The following is a 17,276-nucleotide window of genomic DNA, read 5'->3' as shown; positions in this document are numbered from 1 at the left end:
CATTAAATTGTGGGAAATGCAACTCGATTTAGAAAATAAATCTTCATAATGTTATTTATCACAATATAAAATATAGGGTCTAAACGCGTTTCAACTCATTTAAAGTTACATGATTTACAAACGCTATACGTTACGTCGACCACTAATTTGAATCAGTTTCAGTTCTCATAATTTTTTACCGTGTAGCACATGTTGCTCTTTGGCGGTGTTCACGACAAAACAGAGAAAACATTCACACGATTTCGTTTCACATTTGCTCTTCGGTTGACTTCTTGACAAAAACATTGGAAAAACGGAATCGGGTCCGCGTGTTTTTAAAATCAAGTTGAAAAAAGTGATATAAACAAAAGTATTCACAGAAATTTCCAAATTACAATGACCAATCTTAGTGAAGGTGAAGTGGCAAACCAGTCCAGGGTGAAAACAAGCGACAGTAGTGTCATTTTTCGACGAAATCGTGCTCTGGGCTATGTTAGCAATCACATCCCCGCAGTCGTTCGTTATATCCAAAGACGCAAAGATAATTTGATAACAACATGTATTGGAAGATCGTTCCAAGTGTACACGGCAAGTCATTTTCGACTACTCCATGTAGGTGGCCAGCATCCCGATGATATCACAGCAATGGCCACAGATCGTTGGCACATCTATACGGCCAGTAACAAATGCATATACGCCTGGCGAGCTGGCAAACATGTGCGACACATTTACAGGGGTCACAGCAAGAATGTCCATTTGTTGCTGCCTTTTAATCGTCATCTGATTGCCGTGGACGAAGCCAATGTACTGAAGGTTTGGGATATTAGGGATGAGGAGGTGTATTTGGAAATACCCTTTAAACCGGAAGAATTTTTGGTCACAGCTGTGGCCCATCCTCCGACGTATTTGAATAAAATAGTGTTGGGTTCCAAGCAGGGTCAAATACAAATATGGAATATTAAGGACAATCGTTTGGTATACACATTCAATGGCCATGCCAGCAGGGTTACTTGCATTGAACCAGCTCCCGCCATAGACGTTGTAGCGGTGGGTCATCAGGACGGTACAACAACAGTGCTGAATTTGAAATATGACGAAATTCTTATGGAGTTCAAACAAGATTGGGGAGCTGTTTCGAAAATAACATTTAGAACAGATGGACCACCGATCATGGCGACAGCCAGCACCAACGGATATGTGGCATTTTGGAATTTAGAGGAGAAAAAGGTAAGACATCTTTAAATCCACTACTTTGCAGTGATGTTTTTGTAACAGATAACGAATTTTTATTTTTAGATTGCCAGTCAATTGCAGGCTCACGAGGACTCTGTTACTACGGCCATTTGTCTACCAAATGAACCATTGATTCTCACAACTTCGCCTGATAATTCAATGAAATTGTGGATATTTGATATGACCGATGGAGGGGCACGAATGCTGCGCATACGTGAGGGTCATACAGCTCCGCCATTGTGCATACGTTACCACGGCATGAATGGACAAACGATTTTATCGTCTGGTGAAGACAGTTCTCTGAGGTCGTTTAGCACTATATCGGAAACTCTTAACAAAAGTTTAGGCAAAGCTAGTTATAATAGGAAAACATCAAAGAAGAAGAGTGAGTAACAGGAATGATTTGAATTGAATTTAAATTAATTTTAATCACATTTTATTTTTATCTAGATCGATTTGAAGAGGATAGCCATCGTATGCCTCCCATTGTAGAATTTACCACCGAATTGACACGCGAAAAGGAGTGGGACAACATTGCGGCTATTCACAGCGGAACCATACAAACAACAACATGGTCCTTCCACAAAAATCGTATGGGCGAACATCGTCTGATACCCGCTCAATTTACAAATAAGAATCGTCAAGACTTCAGAACGGAAACCACATGCGTTACATTGACACATTGTGGTAATTTTGTTATAATTGGTTATTCTAATGGTGAAGTGGAAAGATTCAATATACAATCAGGAATTCATAGAGCCAGCTATGGCAAACCGGCCCACTCGGCAGCCATACGGGGAATTGCATGCGATAACTTGAGTCAAGTTGTGGTAACTGGTTGCAGTGCAGGCCACTTGAAATTCTGGCATTTCAAAGATAAAGGTAAGTTAAACTCAAAATTTGCAAGTATTCTTTTATTAATAAAACTCGTATTTCAGTTGAGAAACCCTTTGCCGTAAAGAAACTAACAGAGGGCATTGTATTGATGCGTTGCCATCGTGAGAGTGCCATGATAGGAATTGCTTTGGAAAATTTTGTTTTATTGGTGCTGGATATGGATACCAAAGTTATTATACGTAAATTCGAAGGCCATTCCGCCAAGATTAATGATGTCGCCTTCAGTCCAGATAGTCGTTGGCTTATTTCCGCATCCATGGATGCCACTATCAAAGTTTGGGATATACCTTCTTCATACATGATCGATCATTTCCGTGTAGAGAAACCTTGTGTCTCGCTCACCATGTCTCCCACTGGAGATTTTCTAGCCACTGCTCATGTCAACAATTTGGGTGTTTATTTGTGGGCCAACAAAATGCTATTCAACCAGATTTCTTTGCGTTCCATTAATCCAAACTCGGTGGCACCATTTGTGGGTCTACCCACAAACATGGCGGATCAATTGAGTCTCGAAGAAGCCGTTGAAGAATTGTCAATGGATGTGGACGACGATGAGGAGAAGGACGACGAAACTTTGGGCGATGAGGTTAACTTAAATTATGAAACACCTGAACAGCTATCAAAGGATTTGATTACCATGTCAGGTGTTGCAGTGTCCAGATGGCAAAATCTATTGGATTTGGAAATTATTAAGAAACGCAATAAGCCAAAAGCTCCACCTAAAGCACCCAAACAGGCACCATTCTTTTTACCAACGGTTGCTGGTTTAGAAATGAAATTCGATGTTTCCAATGCCAAAACAGACGAAGATTCAGAATCGAGAGTATTCAAAACGACAAATCTTAGCAACCTTACAGCTTTTGGAAAACTTTTAGAGGAAACAGCCAGCACCGAGGATTATGAAAAATGTGTGATTTTCCTTAAACAAATAGGTCCTTCCATGGTCGACTTTGAAGTAAAATCTTTACATCCAATCGGTGGAGGAACTGTCAAGGCAATGATACAGTTCTTGAAAACACTGAAATATATGTTCGAATCAAACAATAACTTTGAATTAGCCCAATCATATCTTAGTGTATTTTTACGTTCACATAGTACGGGACTAATAGAATTCCCCGGCGTAATTAGCACCTTGGAGGATGTGTCTGTAGTACAGGAGAGTTCATGGCAAAAAATTGAACAAAATCTTATGTACGGTATGGGTGTAGTGGCGGCGCTGAGAAATTTCGTTCAATAAATATGAAGATCACTTTTATATATACAAATACAACAAATACGTTAAATTTAGTGTTTATATTGTTTTTAATAAATGCTTATTGAAACTTTTTAATTTAGCCAACAAATATTAAAATTTATATTTTTGTTTTTATTAAAAAATATCTGGAAATCTCTTATAATATATTTATACATAGTTCTACTGATCTATAGTTTAATATATATTTCCACGAAGAATGCTTTTTTGTGCCCTACTTTGTGTACTAGTACACATTTGAATTAATCATTAAAAATATTTCTAACACAATATATAACTAGTCAAAAAAGTATTGTACCAATCGATTTGGCTTACAATGGGGCAATGCATGGGGAGTTTTTTTATATTTCTTATAATTGGTATCTGAAAATTGTCTATTACATTGTCATATGCATTATTGATTTCCTAAGGGAGTTACATACATACTTAATTACATATTCTGTTTATACATACACATGGACATTAATCAAACACATGAACAAATCAAACAGGACATGTGTATATCTGATTGTGTTTTCCCACCACATCAGTCAATTGTCAGGGTACCCATGACAACAGCCTATCGAAAGCAGCACCACTGACCAAATGACCACCACATAACTACAAAATTATTAAATCGAAATATTGCTATAACAGTATCTCGCGGTAGTTTGATTGAAAATTATTATCAAGTACAACAAATTTAATTTAACCTTACACTTTTGAAAACCACAATAAAAAAAATTAAAAATTGATTGTGGTTGCAACAAAATGAAACATCAACAAGTAGTTGTGGATTATTGGACTATGTTGAAAACATCAATTACCTGTTTACTACTGGCCATCTCAGGATATGTCTTAATTAAGTAAGTCTTACCACATATTAATTAGTTTCAATGCTCATATGTATGTGCATATGTATATGAATTAATTTTATTCATTTATAAAGAATGGTGCAAACAATATTTTTCCTGCCTGGCTATTTGAAGAATAATCAGAAACGTTTAGAGGAGTTGGCAGCCAAATATAACTTGGATTTGGACAAAGAGATTGCTGAAGCCGAAAAAGAACTCAATGACAAGGAAAACAACGCTGACAAGGACGACAAAGTAGCAGAGGAATCTCCCAGTATTGTGTCCGAAGCAAAGAAGGATAAATAGTCATAGAAATGTTTACTTTTTTATTGCAAAATTTCAATATATGTAAAACTACTGTGTATTTGTAAAAATTAACTTATACTTACTAACTACACTCGACCACGACGGGCATATCTTCGGGATCTTCATCCAAAAGGCCTTCAAAAGACCAATTCATACTGTTCTTAAGTTTTTTCGTTAAATGTTCGGCACTTTTGAGCAATCCACATGCATTTAAATTCACCAGCAACGAACGAATATCTTTGTAGATACTATTATGTTCTGTAGCTTCCATTAGCTCCTCTGGCAGATGAGGCAATTGTAATGCCAATACTTCGGCATATTTCATATACAGCAATCTATATTTTGTAACCGAATCTTCTGAATTTGCGAGTATTGTTAAAACTTTACGCCAAAATTCCAGAGATTCAATGGAATAACCAACGAGGAAAAACGCAAAAGATAATTGAATTTCTTCAATAAGATCTTGAGCTTGAGGGAAGTTGCTTATCAATATATCACATGCCTCAATACAATCCAATGAATGTTTAGAAATCTCGGCAGGTGTACATTCCTTGGGCACTCGACTGGGAACCATACAAAATCTCGGAGCAGTTCCTTCAACTGGCTTGAGATTTGGCAATAAATCACTTTCATTCATTATCAACTTGGCTGCTGTTCCTGGCCGTGTCTCATATAGAGGACCCCTAGGTCTTTCAGAATCGGGACATGACTGCAGTTCTGCATTGGTACGAATAACACCCAGGGAAGGTTGACATCTGTCCAAGGTGTCTTTGCTAACGGTGTCTGTCAATTTACGCCAGTCATTCCAATAACGGAAATCATATGGCGCCAAATATATATCCAATGATTTTAGATTTGATCTAATACGTTGTAATTCAAGTTCGGGGTCGTTGACTTGGCGATCTCGTAGTTCTTCGTTCTCGGCATCCCATTCCTTTACCAATATCTCTTGCTCGTGGAAAAAATGTGCAAATCCTACACGAGGAGCTGTATCACCATATGGTCCAGTGGATGCGCACCAAACATGATGAGGTCCTGGCGGTATCATTTTGACGCCACGGAAATTTTCATCGGTGGTGTATGAGCACAAGTCAATACCAAATTCCGTTTTTCTAGGAACACCAGTGATTAGCAGTACAGCGCCATGATCGAAAAGCTTTTTAGCCGTTTCCGAATCAATGTCCATTGAAGAGGTATCGTTTTGATTCATGTTGAAGCGGGCCGTTAAAAACGTCTATAATTTCACAATGAAAATTCGGATTGTTGCACAAAGAAAAAGTCGCTAATAAAAATTGGAAATTTAATGTCAAATTTGCAGATATATGTATTTATATATAAATTATTACTATCCTACCTATTGTTCTCGTTAAATCGGGAAATGCAAGGATCTCGAGCCCAATGTGTTGTTCCTGAACAACCTGGCTCAAATAAACCGTTCACTAAAATGAACTACCAGAACATTCCTAGTTCAATAATTTAATTCGCTCAGACCATGTCATATTTATAAGGTAAACCGGAGGCGAATTAATGGAAAACTAAAAAACCATACTGGCCAAGGCCTATATAATATTAGGTTACCCAGTAATGCCAGCTGATATCTACATTTTTTTGTGAAAATATTGGATTTCGAATAAAAAACATATTGCATTTTCCAGGACAGGCAAGAATGTATAATTTTTTACTACGATAACAATTTTTTCTTTATGATATCGAAGAAAATATTAAAAATTAGTAGATTCTTGCAGTACGGGAACAGACCAATATTAGGCTATCAAAAGTACGTAAAATAACTTTTCAATTTGAAAACCAATGACCAATGATTAATAAAAATATCAGTGCGGGGTGCTACTTTTGTAGGTATTTGACAGTATGGGAATTTTCAAACATAATTGCCGATATTATTCGCTTCTTACACATCCTGTAATCGACACTATATTATAATTTTCAAATCAATTTTATTTCATTTACATTTATTAAATTACTTCAATAACATACATATCTATAAACGAGCTTAGTATTTACAACAAAATTATAGTTTTTTTTATAATAATTAAATACGATTTGATATTTCAAAATCCATTACTCCCACAGTACACCGTTCATTGCGTAGCAAATTTTTTAAGCGACAACCAATAATTTGATACATGACTCGGTCATTTGGCATGGCATTACCCATGAAGAGCTATAAAGTAAAAAACAAAAAAAGTTATTTTAAATTTGTAAAGGATCGGTAATAATTACCTTCGGTTCTGTACTCAGTGCCCACAATTCCTGATGCCGCTGCTGATATTTTGTTAATTTCAAACCCGTAATGAAACGCCATTGCTGTGGCCCATAAGCTACGACATTTAAATTATCCGCAGAATATGTGCGACCCTCCTTCCAACTGACCAATGCATTTGAACCGATAAGCGTACAATAGAGATTGCCATAGTCATCCATTATCTCCGACTCACATTGGGTACCACGTGAACCCAATACTGTAAAATATTTGGCCGTAGCTAAATTCTCTTTTGGATAGTACCACAACGATTCGTTGTTAATCAAATGCAAAGGAATTCGAACTTCATTGAAGCTGTTCAATGAATGGAAGTAAAGATAACGTTCTGGAAAACAATTAAATTATAATAATGGTCTAAAATTTGCTTCAACATTACCTTGTAATTTAGTATTCTTTGGACTCAAACTGACAGTGAATATGCCATCGTGGGCATTATTGATCAGCGTTCTATCCGGTTTCATGAGATCATGTTCAATGCGCCAAGATTTATGTTTCAGCATATCGTACACGATCAAGCCATGGCCCCATGCATCAGATATATACACACGGGTATTGCTGCATGTATCCGTCGACGCCACATCTGCAACCATATCGGTGTAAACGGAAATACCAGCTTTGTAGTTATTCGAAGGTAACACATAGCGTTGAATTAAATTATCTGTTGTCAGATTGAAAAGTAAAATTTGTGGTGGACACCACTGTAGGGAATTGATTTGTCCCGAATCGAGTACCCACAAACGTTGACATTCATCAATCTAAAAAAATAAATATACGATATTAATATATCACTTATATTTTTAAAATGAAAGCTATATTTACATATGTCCTTAAGGCGGATGTTATGGCAGAACAATTTGTTCCATGACTGTGATGCCATACATAATTAGGATATGCCTGCACTTTGGGATTTAATTGAGTTTTGTGATCATTCTCCCAAATTGTGGCCAATGAATATGGGACTCCAAAATTTAGCCGTGGAATCGTTAGAAATGTTCGATGAACATTATTTTCTAAAAAAATAAAAAATCATATTAATTTGTATTGCTATTTATTGGCAATAGTTTTAAAGTCTATATATTGTGTGAAAAACTTCATTCGAAACATAACAAAATGCACAGTAGAATTTGAAGCTAAGCCAAAGCTAAGCAATAAAATGGAAATATAAATATTTGGAATGTTTAAATAAATAATAGTAGAAACTGATTAAAAATATTTAACAAATAAAAAAGTCTTTGTTTTGTCATTTTTTAGAGCGTGGGTGGCATTTAAATTTAGATCTGCTGATTCCTATGTAAATTTTCCAACCAAAGTGACAGAAAATTTTCAATATAGCTCCCTTATAAAGGAACCGCCACATTGTTAGTGTATTGACAACACCCAATAAGCACCATTTTGGGAGTGTAATGCCTAATTTTCGTGAAACCAAAAAATTATTTACGTTTTTACGTAGATGGAACTAGCCGTATTTTCAGATAGAAAAAAACCCTACTCGAATAAAATTTTAATTTGACAATTTGATGAGTAGAATTAAAATGGTGTAATGTTGCAGAACATAAAATATGTCCTCGTAAAAATGTTATTTTATATAGCATATGCCCGCCACTTCGTTAGCAAATGTGGGAAATATTTAAATATGTATTAACATATTATTTTATTTTCACAGAATACTGCATATGTCACAAAAACTAATCAATCAACACAATAATATCGGCAATAAATTAAATTTGAGTACCATTTAGTACCAAATTTTATGATTCGAGCTCTAAAGGTTCACCCAAATCCAAATTTACAAAATTTAGTTTCATTTAGCACACATTATATCCATAGGTACCCGCCTCAACCATCCAACAAAACTTCCTGCATACCCTGATCCTAAACCCCCACAATGATTCCAAATTCAAATTTCAGTATTCCAACTCCATTGGTTCACCCAGAATTTAAATTGTACCATATTTAGTACACAGTAGTACCAATTTCCAAAACTTCCTACATACCCCAATCCTACACCACCACAGTGATCCTAAATCAGGATTCAAAACCTATCGGTTCACCCAAGATTCAAATTGCATCAAATGTAGTACACAGTAGTACGAATTTCCAAAACTTCCTGTTTAACCCAAACCTTCACCCCCACAGTGATCTTAAATCCAAGTTTCAGCATTCCAACTCAATTCAAATTGTACCGGTTCACCCTCAATTCAAATTGTACCAACTTTAGTACACAGTAGTACGAATTTCCATAACCTCCTACTTACGCCATAACCTCCTACTTTTGACAATATTTTCCATTGAAAGGTTTAACTTTCTCAGTAGATGTTACTGAGTAATTTCTAAGGGAAAAATAAACGGACATACCTATTAAGCCCTCTAAAATATATATTTTTCATACAATGTGTTGTTAATTTTATCTTCTAACATTAAATATTTATATAATTCTGTGGCAAGTAGCTGTCCCAGTACGTGGCCATGCATTCATAAATAATTCCAAAATTCCACACATTTTTCCCACCGGACGAAATTTCTAGTTAATCCAGATAACGACACTCCTTTATCTTCAACATAAATATTTTATATTAAAAATATGTATTTTATTACAAATTTAAACATTTATGATGATCTATCTGTAGCCGGTATAGTTAAACCACTACTAACCCGCCTTAGTCCGGTCTTTGGTGTGTACGTGCTCCCTGCGTATAGGGTGGTAGCCCCCTCGGTCGGCAGGGGCAGGTGTTAGAGGCGTGGGAACGTACGAAAAAAATTTTTTACTATGAAGCTACGGGGGTATAAAAGAAGTAAAAACAATGCAACGTTCACTTTCAAAACAAACGATATTGATATTTAGTGTTCCATTACAAACACAGATTAACTTTCTTTATTTTAGGTAAGTTTGTAAAATATAGTATATGTAGTTAATATTGACAAAAGAAAATATAAGCATCACTAATTTTTTATCTTTATTTTTAAATTGAAACATTTTTTACATTTCGATATTCTTTTATGCTGGTTTTAAATATTTTCCAAGGAAAGTTTTTTTGCACCCAAACCCTCACATTTTTAGCTGGTCTCGAATTCTTAATATCGATCATTATTGTTTACCTATATAATCAATATCAATATCCACTGGTAATTGTATTCGATTTAAGTCATAATAACCGGCACTTATGGCTGCACTGCGTTCACTTTCACTGGGGAATGTTAATTCAATTCCCTTCGTCCATTTGTGTAATGTAAAAAATTCACGCTCTTTCAAACGACTGACATTATCACTTGCAAATACGAGGACATTTGGTAAAATAATTTCAAATAAAACAAAAATTTTGAATTTAAACATTTCTTGAACGATTACAGAAAAAGACTCGATTCAATCCGAATTTGAACGTGATACGTCTTTACCACACCTTGGTTGGATGACAACTAAACATGCACCACAGACGAAAGGTATAAAATTTATTTATTCCGAGGTTGTTGTTGTGACGGCTGCTGCTGTTGCTGCAACAGAACTGCGGGATACCATTATTGTATCGAACGTCGAGAACTCAAATAACAATTTCCAAACGCATCCAAACCTTACGATGCATTCATCTAATAAGAAGATCGATGCCCAAAAGACCGATTGTCAAATATACTTACTGATATGTACAAACATAGTACATCATATGAAGGGGCATGGAACACAGTGGAGGATATTGATTTTTGTAATAAGTTTTGGGTAATGAATTTGAAAATATAATGAATCTGAAATAAATGTGCTCCAGAACCTGCACTATTTTTGCAATTTCATTTCTCCGGAAATTAACCACAAATAAAAAAAGCCAAGCCGAAAACAAATATGATGTTTTATCTCCAATAAGTATTTTATTAAGAAATAGTGATAGGAATACAAATACGACCAATAGTATAGAAAGTATGCTGTAGAGAAAACGGACCTCCAATATCGTAGATAACTGTTAAATTTTAATTAAAAATATGTAAATATAAAAAATATTTAAGAAGAAGCGATTTTTAAAGAATTTTTATTTCAGTATTCATGGTATTGTCCATCACGTTTCTCCCAATGTGTCTGAAGCACACACAACTAATTCGTTCCGGCTTGACTGTTGTTCAACAAGATGGACAGACTGGCTTGGCTGAAAGACCGACAGACAGATTTAGGAAGAAACCCTTTTGTGCCTTTGTCCACTATTTGTTGTTCATTGTTTGTCAAGCCCTCCCAGTTGGTCGGTTTGTTTAATCAGACATTTGAATGTGTGTCCTAGACGTCTCAAACACACACACAGATACGCTCGCTCACAGCTAGATGTGTGTTAGAGCCTTGTCTTATGAGTTGTGTTAGAGCCTTGTCTTATGAGTTGATCCTTGATCTTGTGTACACTTGTCGATGATACCAGAAATCCCCACAGACTTTTGTTTGCACAGTGTGAGTACACACAGGCGCTAACAAGGTCTAATTGACTATTTATGCCGCTTTACATGGCTGTAGTGCTCGGTAACAGTACGTTTGAAAATAAGGTACATGGTTAAAAGAGATTTAAAAAAATGGATTGTCACTATGTTTTAGGCGGATAAAAAGGGTAACCATGTTGTAAATACAAAGCAACGGCTCTGGTTGGCTCTAACATAGCAAAAGCCAGACTTATCTTGGTCCCTCTTTCATCTCAATTGTGAATATATTCCGTATTAAAGCGAAGTTTATCTACATCAGTCTTATTTTCGCACATGCTACGACCGAAGACAAAGATGAACAGACCAAAGACATATTTTACCTCATGCCGTTGACATCCGTCAATGACATGAGGTTGATTGACTTCGTGGCAGCAATAAACATGGTAGTTAGAAGCACCAGATTCAAGAATCTCGATGTGGTACAGGCACATCCACTTATAGAAGTGAAGAAGGAAGCCTAGTTACAGATACAGCGTGTTGAAGGAGCATTTTGCAAAACTTCTGGTATCAAATAGTAGCGGTGAAGAAGATACCCCAGAACCAATAAGAGATGACGGTATATATTGTATACCACCTAGCCAAGATGAGGTCAGAATAGCAATTAATCGGCTGAAGAATAATTAAGCAACAGGTGCCGATGGATTATCTTCCGAACTATTCAAGGCCGGTGGTCAGACGCTGATCAGGAGCATGCACCAACTGATTAGTACAATTTGGCTAGAGGAATGCATGCCCAATGATTGGAACCTCAGCATCCTGTGTCCCATGTGCAAAAAAAGAGACAATGCGATATCTGCCAACTATAGAGGAATTAATCTCCGTCCCACCCCATGTAAAGTGTTATCCAGCGTGCTGTGTTAATGACTGAAGCTTGAAGATATTATTGGACTAAACCAATGCGGCTTCAGGACTTGCAAATCCACCATTGGCCAGATTTTCAATCTGCGCCTGTTCCTGAAAAAAACACGAAAAACACATCGACACATTCCACCTATTCGTCGACTATAAAACCGCATTCGACCGTCCCATCCGTTCAGAGGTGTTTAAAGCCATGTCTACGTATTCCTGCAAAACTAATACGGCTATATCAGCAGTTAAAGTCGGAAAGGATCTTTCGGAGCCCTTCAATACCGTACGAGGATTCAGACAAGGTAACAGTTTGACATGTGACCTGTTCAACATCCTGCTGCAAATGTGAACAGAAATGACTCTCTGTACACCAAACATCATATGTTACTCGCCTACGCCGACGACATCGATATAATGGGTCGAACATTGCGAGCGGCAACAGTCACCTTTGAACGAATTGAGAAGGAGTCTGCCAAAGTGGACTGACAGTAAATGGCGAAAAGGCCAAACTGATGGTGGATGGTATCAACGCGCAAAACGTCCAGTAAACTCGGACCAACTGTGGAACTTGAAAACTAGAACGATTTTATATACCTCCGTACCGCCATAAACAAAACGAATAACCTTAGTTGTGACATCCGGAGAAGAATACTGTTGACCGACAGATGCTACTATGGTTTGAGTAAGCAACTCAAAAGCAAGACCACCTCTCGCCACACCAAACTCACACTCTACAAGACGTTGATATTACCCGTGCTTTTGTATGGATCTGAAGCATGTGTATTTGCGCAAGCAGATGAGGCAGCTCTTGGAGTGTTTGAGAGAAAAAATCTCCGAAATATTTATGCGTCGATGGTGAATATCGCCGTCGAATGAACCATGAGTTATACAATATATTCTCAGACATCGACATAGTCAGACGGATCGAGCTGCAGCGACTACGTTGCCTAGGCCATCTTGTGAGAATAGATGAAGATGCCCCAGCTTAAAAGGCATATAAAAGCGAAACAAGTAATGGTTCACGCAGAAGGGAAAGGCCACGAATCCGATTGAAAGATCAGGTAGAAGACAGAAGACATCATCGCGGAAAATGGTATTTCAAATTGGTTGAGATGCGACGCGCCTGGAAATCTTTTTTAAGCTCGGCTTATGGAACAGCCGTTCCGTCATAAGCCAGCCAATATGTAAGTAAAAAACGAAGAAGAAAGAAACTTGCAAAGAGTAAACGAACAGCATTCAGTAAAAAAGAAGCCCAGAAGTCCACCTGTCTATTAAGTTTGCTGTCAAAGTATACTTATAAAATTAGTATAGACTTCAAATATACAAAATATAGAATGTCTTCTTTCTAAATAAATTTAAATATTTTACCTACTGTTTATTTAGAAAAATAAATCACAACCCTAAATCACCGATAACGAAGTGGTGTTGCGCGGTAGAAATGTGTATGGGAAACACCCATATTTCCCTACCTACATACATATCTTTAATCACAATCAGCACTGTTACCGCACACCAGACATACGAACTTCTCAGGTATTAACGCATGCTGGTATTCGATACGGTATCAAGTGACCCGGTCATAGCGTCAGTGGTGTTGCCAAGAATTATTACAAATGTCAAAAGACCAGAGAAAATAAAGGTATTTGATGTTCACATACATCGGTTATTTATTTGTGTGTTTGTTTACCTTTCCCAAGAGTGAGGAAAAATCATACCAAATAGCTTGATAGTGTTGCTACTACAAAGTGAACGAAAAAGGGGTTTCATCCCACTGGCATTGTGCGCGGGCATCCAACGATGGGTAAAACTACTCAATGCTGTAAAACACACGGTTAACAGACAAAAACATCCATGAAATTGATTTACTGGCTCCTCAATTAAAAAATCAAATAGAAGCTGATAAAGGCAATCGCCCCCCATCCCGAACAAATTCTTTATAAATTTTATTGGTTGTATCGAATCCAAACCAGCAGAGTTTTTTATGAAAAATTACAACTTTGATAACATTTTAAGAACAACAAATGTAGGCGTGTGTATTTGTATGTAGGTATGTATATAAATGTGTGTTTAGCGTTGTTTTTATTGGCATGCGTTTGGAAGGGGGGCTTAAAAGTGCATTTCCATTCATTTCGTGATGTTCGTACAGACAGACAAATTTATTCTTGATTTATTTTAAAACGAGACTGAATACAACTGCAGGCGTTTTATTGATTGCAGTAAAATGTAAAACATTTTGTTTTCATCACAACTTTTTACTTAATATCTAAATGGTTAGAAAACAATGCAAATGCATGTTTTTTTCTAAAACACAAAATTCTTATACTTCAAATAAAAACATTATATCAAACACAGAATTTGAAAATCTCAGAAGGATAATGCTCCATTCTATAACAAACACGGCAAACCTAACAACAATTCATTAAGGCCACATTTCAAAATACGATAATTGATTTCTTTTAAATTATTTGTACCACTAAAGAATTTCTGGGCTCGATTTGATAGCATCCAAACCTCAAGTTTACCCCGAGCATTGCGGACAATTTTCAAACCACCAATAAATTGCAAGGTTTTAGAATTTTCCGCCAAAGTTATGCGATTCTCCGGTGTATAAGGTTTCCGTATATCCCAACCAACAATTCCAATTGGATTTAAGAAGCCACATAATAAATAGCCTTGAGGTGTCATTGCCGATACGGTGCACTGTACACCTCTTTGACCAACAGCACGAAAATCACTTAACCTCGCCGATATATCTCCCACACGAAAATTACTACCATTATTGAGTACATCCAGGGGTACCGATGCCAGCAGATCATTACTCAACGAATGGAAATACAACATGCGTTGCATGCCTAAATCTCGAGGGGTTACTGACATGCCGAAAACACCATCCAATAGTTCAAAGCTTTCACCAGCTACAGTGTGTTTGCTGAAATGTGGATTTGGATATGTAAATCGATTTTCAATACGCCATGAATCTCGTTTGGCAAGATCGTAAACAACCAGGGCGAAAGAGGTTGCATCAGCCATATAGGCAAATGTTTTTTCACAGCGACCCTTGGGTGGAGGATCGGCAACATCAAGCACAATTGTGACCAGGCGACTATAATCTTTGACAAAGACTTTAGATGGAAATACATAACGATGAACCTCTTTATGACTGGGTATATCGAAGACCACAATTTGTGGATTGCAGGTGTGATTACGACCAATTTCACCGCTGTCCAATATCCACATGCGATTACAGGGATCAATCTGAAAGATAAACAATAAAACAAAGAAAATTCTAATTGAAATATACACATCTACTGACCATGACTCTATAAACCGAGGTCAAGCCTTTACAATTGGCCCCATATGAACTGTGCCATGAGTAATCGGGATATGCTTCCAATTCTATTCCACTCTGACCTGGATCATTGCGAACTCGACCCAATGAATATGGAGGACCTCTATCGAAACGAGGGATTGTCAGAAACACTTGAGTTTTACTGCTATCATCTGAAATTACAACAAAATACAGTTAAAATTCAAATTAAGGATTCCATCTAAATGACAACTCACTTGGTGAATACACATCCACATCTATGGGCAGAATACTATTCGGATTGTATCGTCCATCTTTGAGAGCAGTTTTTCGATCTTTTTCAGAGGGAAATTCAAATTCCAATGTATTACCTTCAAATACTGTGGTAAGCTGCCGCTGATAACTAGTTGGTAATTTGAGTAAAGGTAAATTTCGATTTTCAGACTGTAATGGTTTCAGATCTTTATTGGGTGGACTTTCCTTATGGCTTTCACTGAAATCTAATTCATTTGCCGGATCATAATCATATTTGTAGACGGAAACGTTAGTCTGTGTTGATTCCAGAGGATAGGATTCCGTCGATTTCGGTATTGGCGGTGGCAAATATTCGTTTCTTGAGAATGTGGGTCTAATCAATAATAAACAGAGATATATTTTTGTGCTGAAATGAGAAAAATACACAACATTGAAATTATTTGAATTTAAAATTTTAATAATTATGATTGTAAATGGTTTGAAGCACTTTAAATATGTATGGAATTGTATATTTCATTTAATATTTGTAGTCAACGTTAAACAGATTATTAAAATTAAATGAAAACCGGACTTGTTTATAATATCGAATTTTATAGATTATTTTCACTTTCACTTATTACAATGAGAATAGGCTTATTTATATTTCAACTACAAAACAAAGCGCAAATTGTTTAAAATAATATTCCCATAGATTTTTTTTGTGATTAAAAATTTGATCACTGTAGATAATATCCGGTATATTATTTTAAGGACTATGGCTACGAGTTTTTTTAATAAAGCTCAATTATTCAGTGCTTGATAAAAAAAAAAACGTATGTTCTAACTCACATTTCACGTTTTAATTTTTTTGACATTTTATGCGCTTTTAAATTTCACAGACTTTTCTTCACGACATGCCAGTTCTGACTGCAAATGGGAGTGTTAATGTATCGTTTATGATCTGTAAACAAATAATATAAATCCTGCCATGCATTATTGAACGATCTGAAATGCCGACGTGTGTGAAACCTTTACTAAAAGTCCGGTTTTACGTTTTGAATGAATTAATAATTGAATTTTAATTTCAGAAAGGTATGAAAACGTTTCGCATCAATATGTCACATATATACGCAAGCTACTGTATATATTTATATCTTATCTAGGCAATACTAAGGAAAGTTTGATATGTTTTAGCATCAACTCACTCAGAACGGTTTGACGTACGACCATGTGTTGTGTTTACATTTTTTAAATTCGTACATAGCGAAATGGCTGATCAGTATGAAGACGAATTGTTGTTTGCCGAAAATTATTATGGAATCAATGAATGTTTGATGTGTCAACACAAGATGTCACGCTCTAGACTTTACTATTTGAGAATACATGTTCTTAAATGCCACAGAGGTTATCATAACTTATATAGCGATGAAAGAAGCAAATATTTTAAAATTAAAAAAAAAACCTTTCTATGAAAATTATGTGACGGATTATGTGGAGGAAAAATTAATGAAATATACAAAATTCTAATGAATGTAATCTGCAGAATCTGCGCAATCAATGACAAGAAAAACAGAATCTTTAAGTAATTTCAATTATTCCAACATAAAAGAATTAATAATGAAATGTATTATTAAAATTGCCTAGATGAAATTAAAATTAACA

At 36.1% G+C, this 17,276-nt stretch overlaps 4 protein-coding genes across 4 annotated transcripts; 2 read left to right on the top strand and 2 right to left on the bottom strand.

The window, feature by feature from the left end:
* Positions 1-375: 375 nt before the first annotated feature.
* Positions 376-3,363, top strand: LOC133333270 (WD repeat-containing protein 36). The gene is made up of 4 exons (XM_061541585.1): positions 376-1,206; positions 1,276-1,597; positions 1,663-2,094; positions 2,151-3,363. Exons 1-4 carry the CDS (start codon positions 376-378, stop codon positions 3,344-3,346), a joined length of 2,781 nt encoding a protein of 926 aa, XP_061397569.1. The 3' UTR covers positions 3,347-3,363.
* Positions 3,364-4,078: 715 nt separating this feature from the next.
* LOC133333274 (uncharacterized) lies at positions 4,079-4,500 on the top strand. The gene is made up of 2 exons (XM_061541588.1): positions 4,079-4,206; positions 4,290-4,500. The coding sequence occupies exons 1-2, from the start codon at positions 4,112-4,114 to the stop codon at positions 4,498-4,500; spliced, it is 306 nt and encodes a 101-aa protein (XP_061397572.1). The 5' UTR covers positions 4,079-4,111.
* Positions 4,501-4,524: 24 nt separating this feature from the next.
* LOC133333287 (protein AAR2 homolog) lies at positions 4,525-5,710 on the bottom strand. The gene has a single exon (XM_061541601.1). The coding sequence runs from the start codon at positions 5,708-5,710 to the stop codon at positions 4,583-4,585; it is 1,128 nt and encodes a 375-aa protein (XP_061397585.1). The 3' UTR covers positions 4,525-4,582.
* Positions 5,711-6,550: 840 nt separating this feature from the next.
* LOC133333272 (uncharacterized) lies at positions 6,551-16,489 on the bottom strand. The gene is made up of 10 exons (XM_061541587.1): positions 16,464-16,489; positions 15,638-16,041; positions 15,387-15,574; positions 14,470-15,328; positions 13,789-13,890; positions 9,878-10,114; positions 7,601-7,791; positions 7,158-7,536; positions 6,742-7,106; positions 6,551-6,682 (listed from the first exon to the last, which is right to left on the bottom strand). The coding sequence occupies exons 1-10, from the start codon at positions 16,487-16,489 to the stop codon at positions 6,551-6,553; spliced, it is 2,883 nt and encodes a 960-aa protein (XP_061397571.1).
* Positions 16,490-17,276: the final 787 nt, after the last annotated feature.

The sequence above is a fragment of the Musca vetustissima genome, unplaced genomic scaffold (assembly GCF_032173495.1).
Source record: "Musca vetustissima isolate MV318-11 ecotype Yass unplaced genomic scaffold, APGP_CSIRO_Mvet_v1 utg3344, whole genome shotgun sequence".
Lineage (NCBI taxonomy): Eukaryota > Metazoa > Arthropoda > Insecta > Diptera > Muscidae > Musca > Musca vetustissima.
Note: the sequence above shows the minus strand (reverse complement) of the source record. Positions and strands in the feature narration are given on the sequence as shown.

Excerpts from the sequence above, each read along its gene's own strand:
- LOC133333287 (XM_061541601.1), bottom strand. The coding sequence starts at position 5,710 with ATGAATCAAAACGATACCTCTTCAATGGACATTGATTCGGAAACGGCT.
- LOC133333274 (XM_061541588.1), top strand. The coding sequence starts at position 4,112 with ATGAAACATCAACAAGTAGTTGTGGATTATTGGACTATGTTGAAAACA. Across the intron at positions 4,207-4,289 it reads TCAGGATATGTCTTAATTAA|AATGGTGCAAACAATATTTT; the intron begins GTAAGTCTTACC and ends TCATTTATAAAG.
- LOC133333270 (XM_061541585.1), top strand. The coding sequence starts at position 376 with ATGACCAATCTTAGTGAAGGTGAAGTGGCAAACCAGTCCAGGGTGAAA. Across the intron at positions 1,598-1,662 it reads GAAAACATCAAAGAAGAAGA|ATCGATTTGAAGAGGATAGC; the intron begins GTGAGTAACAGG and ends ATTTTTATCTAG. Across the intron at positions 2,095-2,150 it reads CTGGCATTTCAAAGATAAAG|TTGAGAAACCCTTTGCCGTA; the intron begins GTAAGTTAAACT and ends CTCGTATTTCAG.
- LOC133333272 (XM_061541587.1), bottom strand. The coding sequence starts at position 16,489 with ATGTCAAAAAAATTAAAACGTGAAAT. Across the intron at positions 7,537-7,600 it reads CATCCGCCTTAAGGACATAT|ATTGATGAATGTCAACGTTT; the intron begins GTAAATATAGCT and ends TTATTTTTTTAG. Across the intron at positions 7,107-7,157 it reads AAAGAATACTAAATTACAAG|AACGTTATCTTTACTTCCAT; the intron begins GTAATGTTGAAG and ends ATTGTTTTCCAG.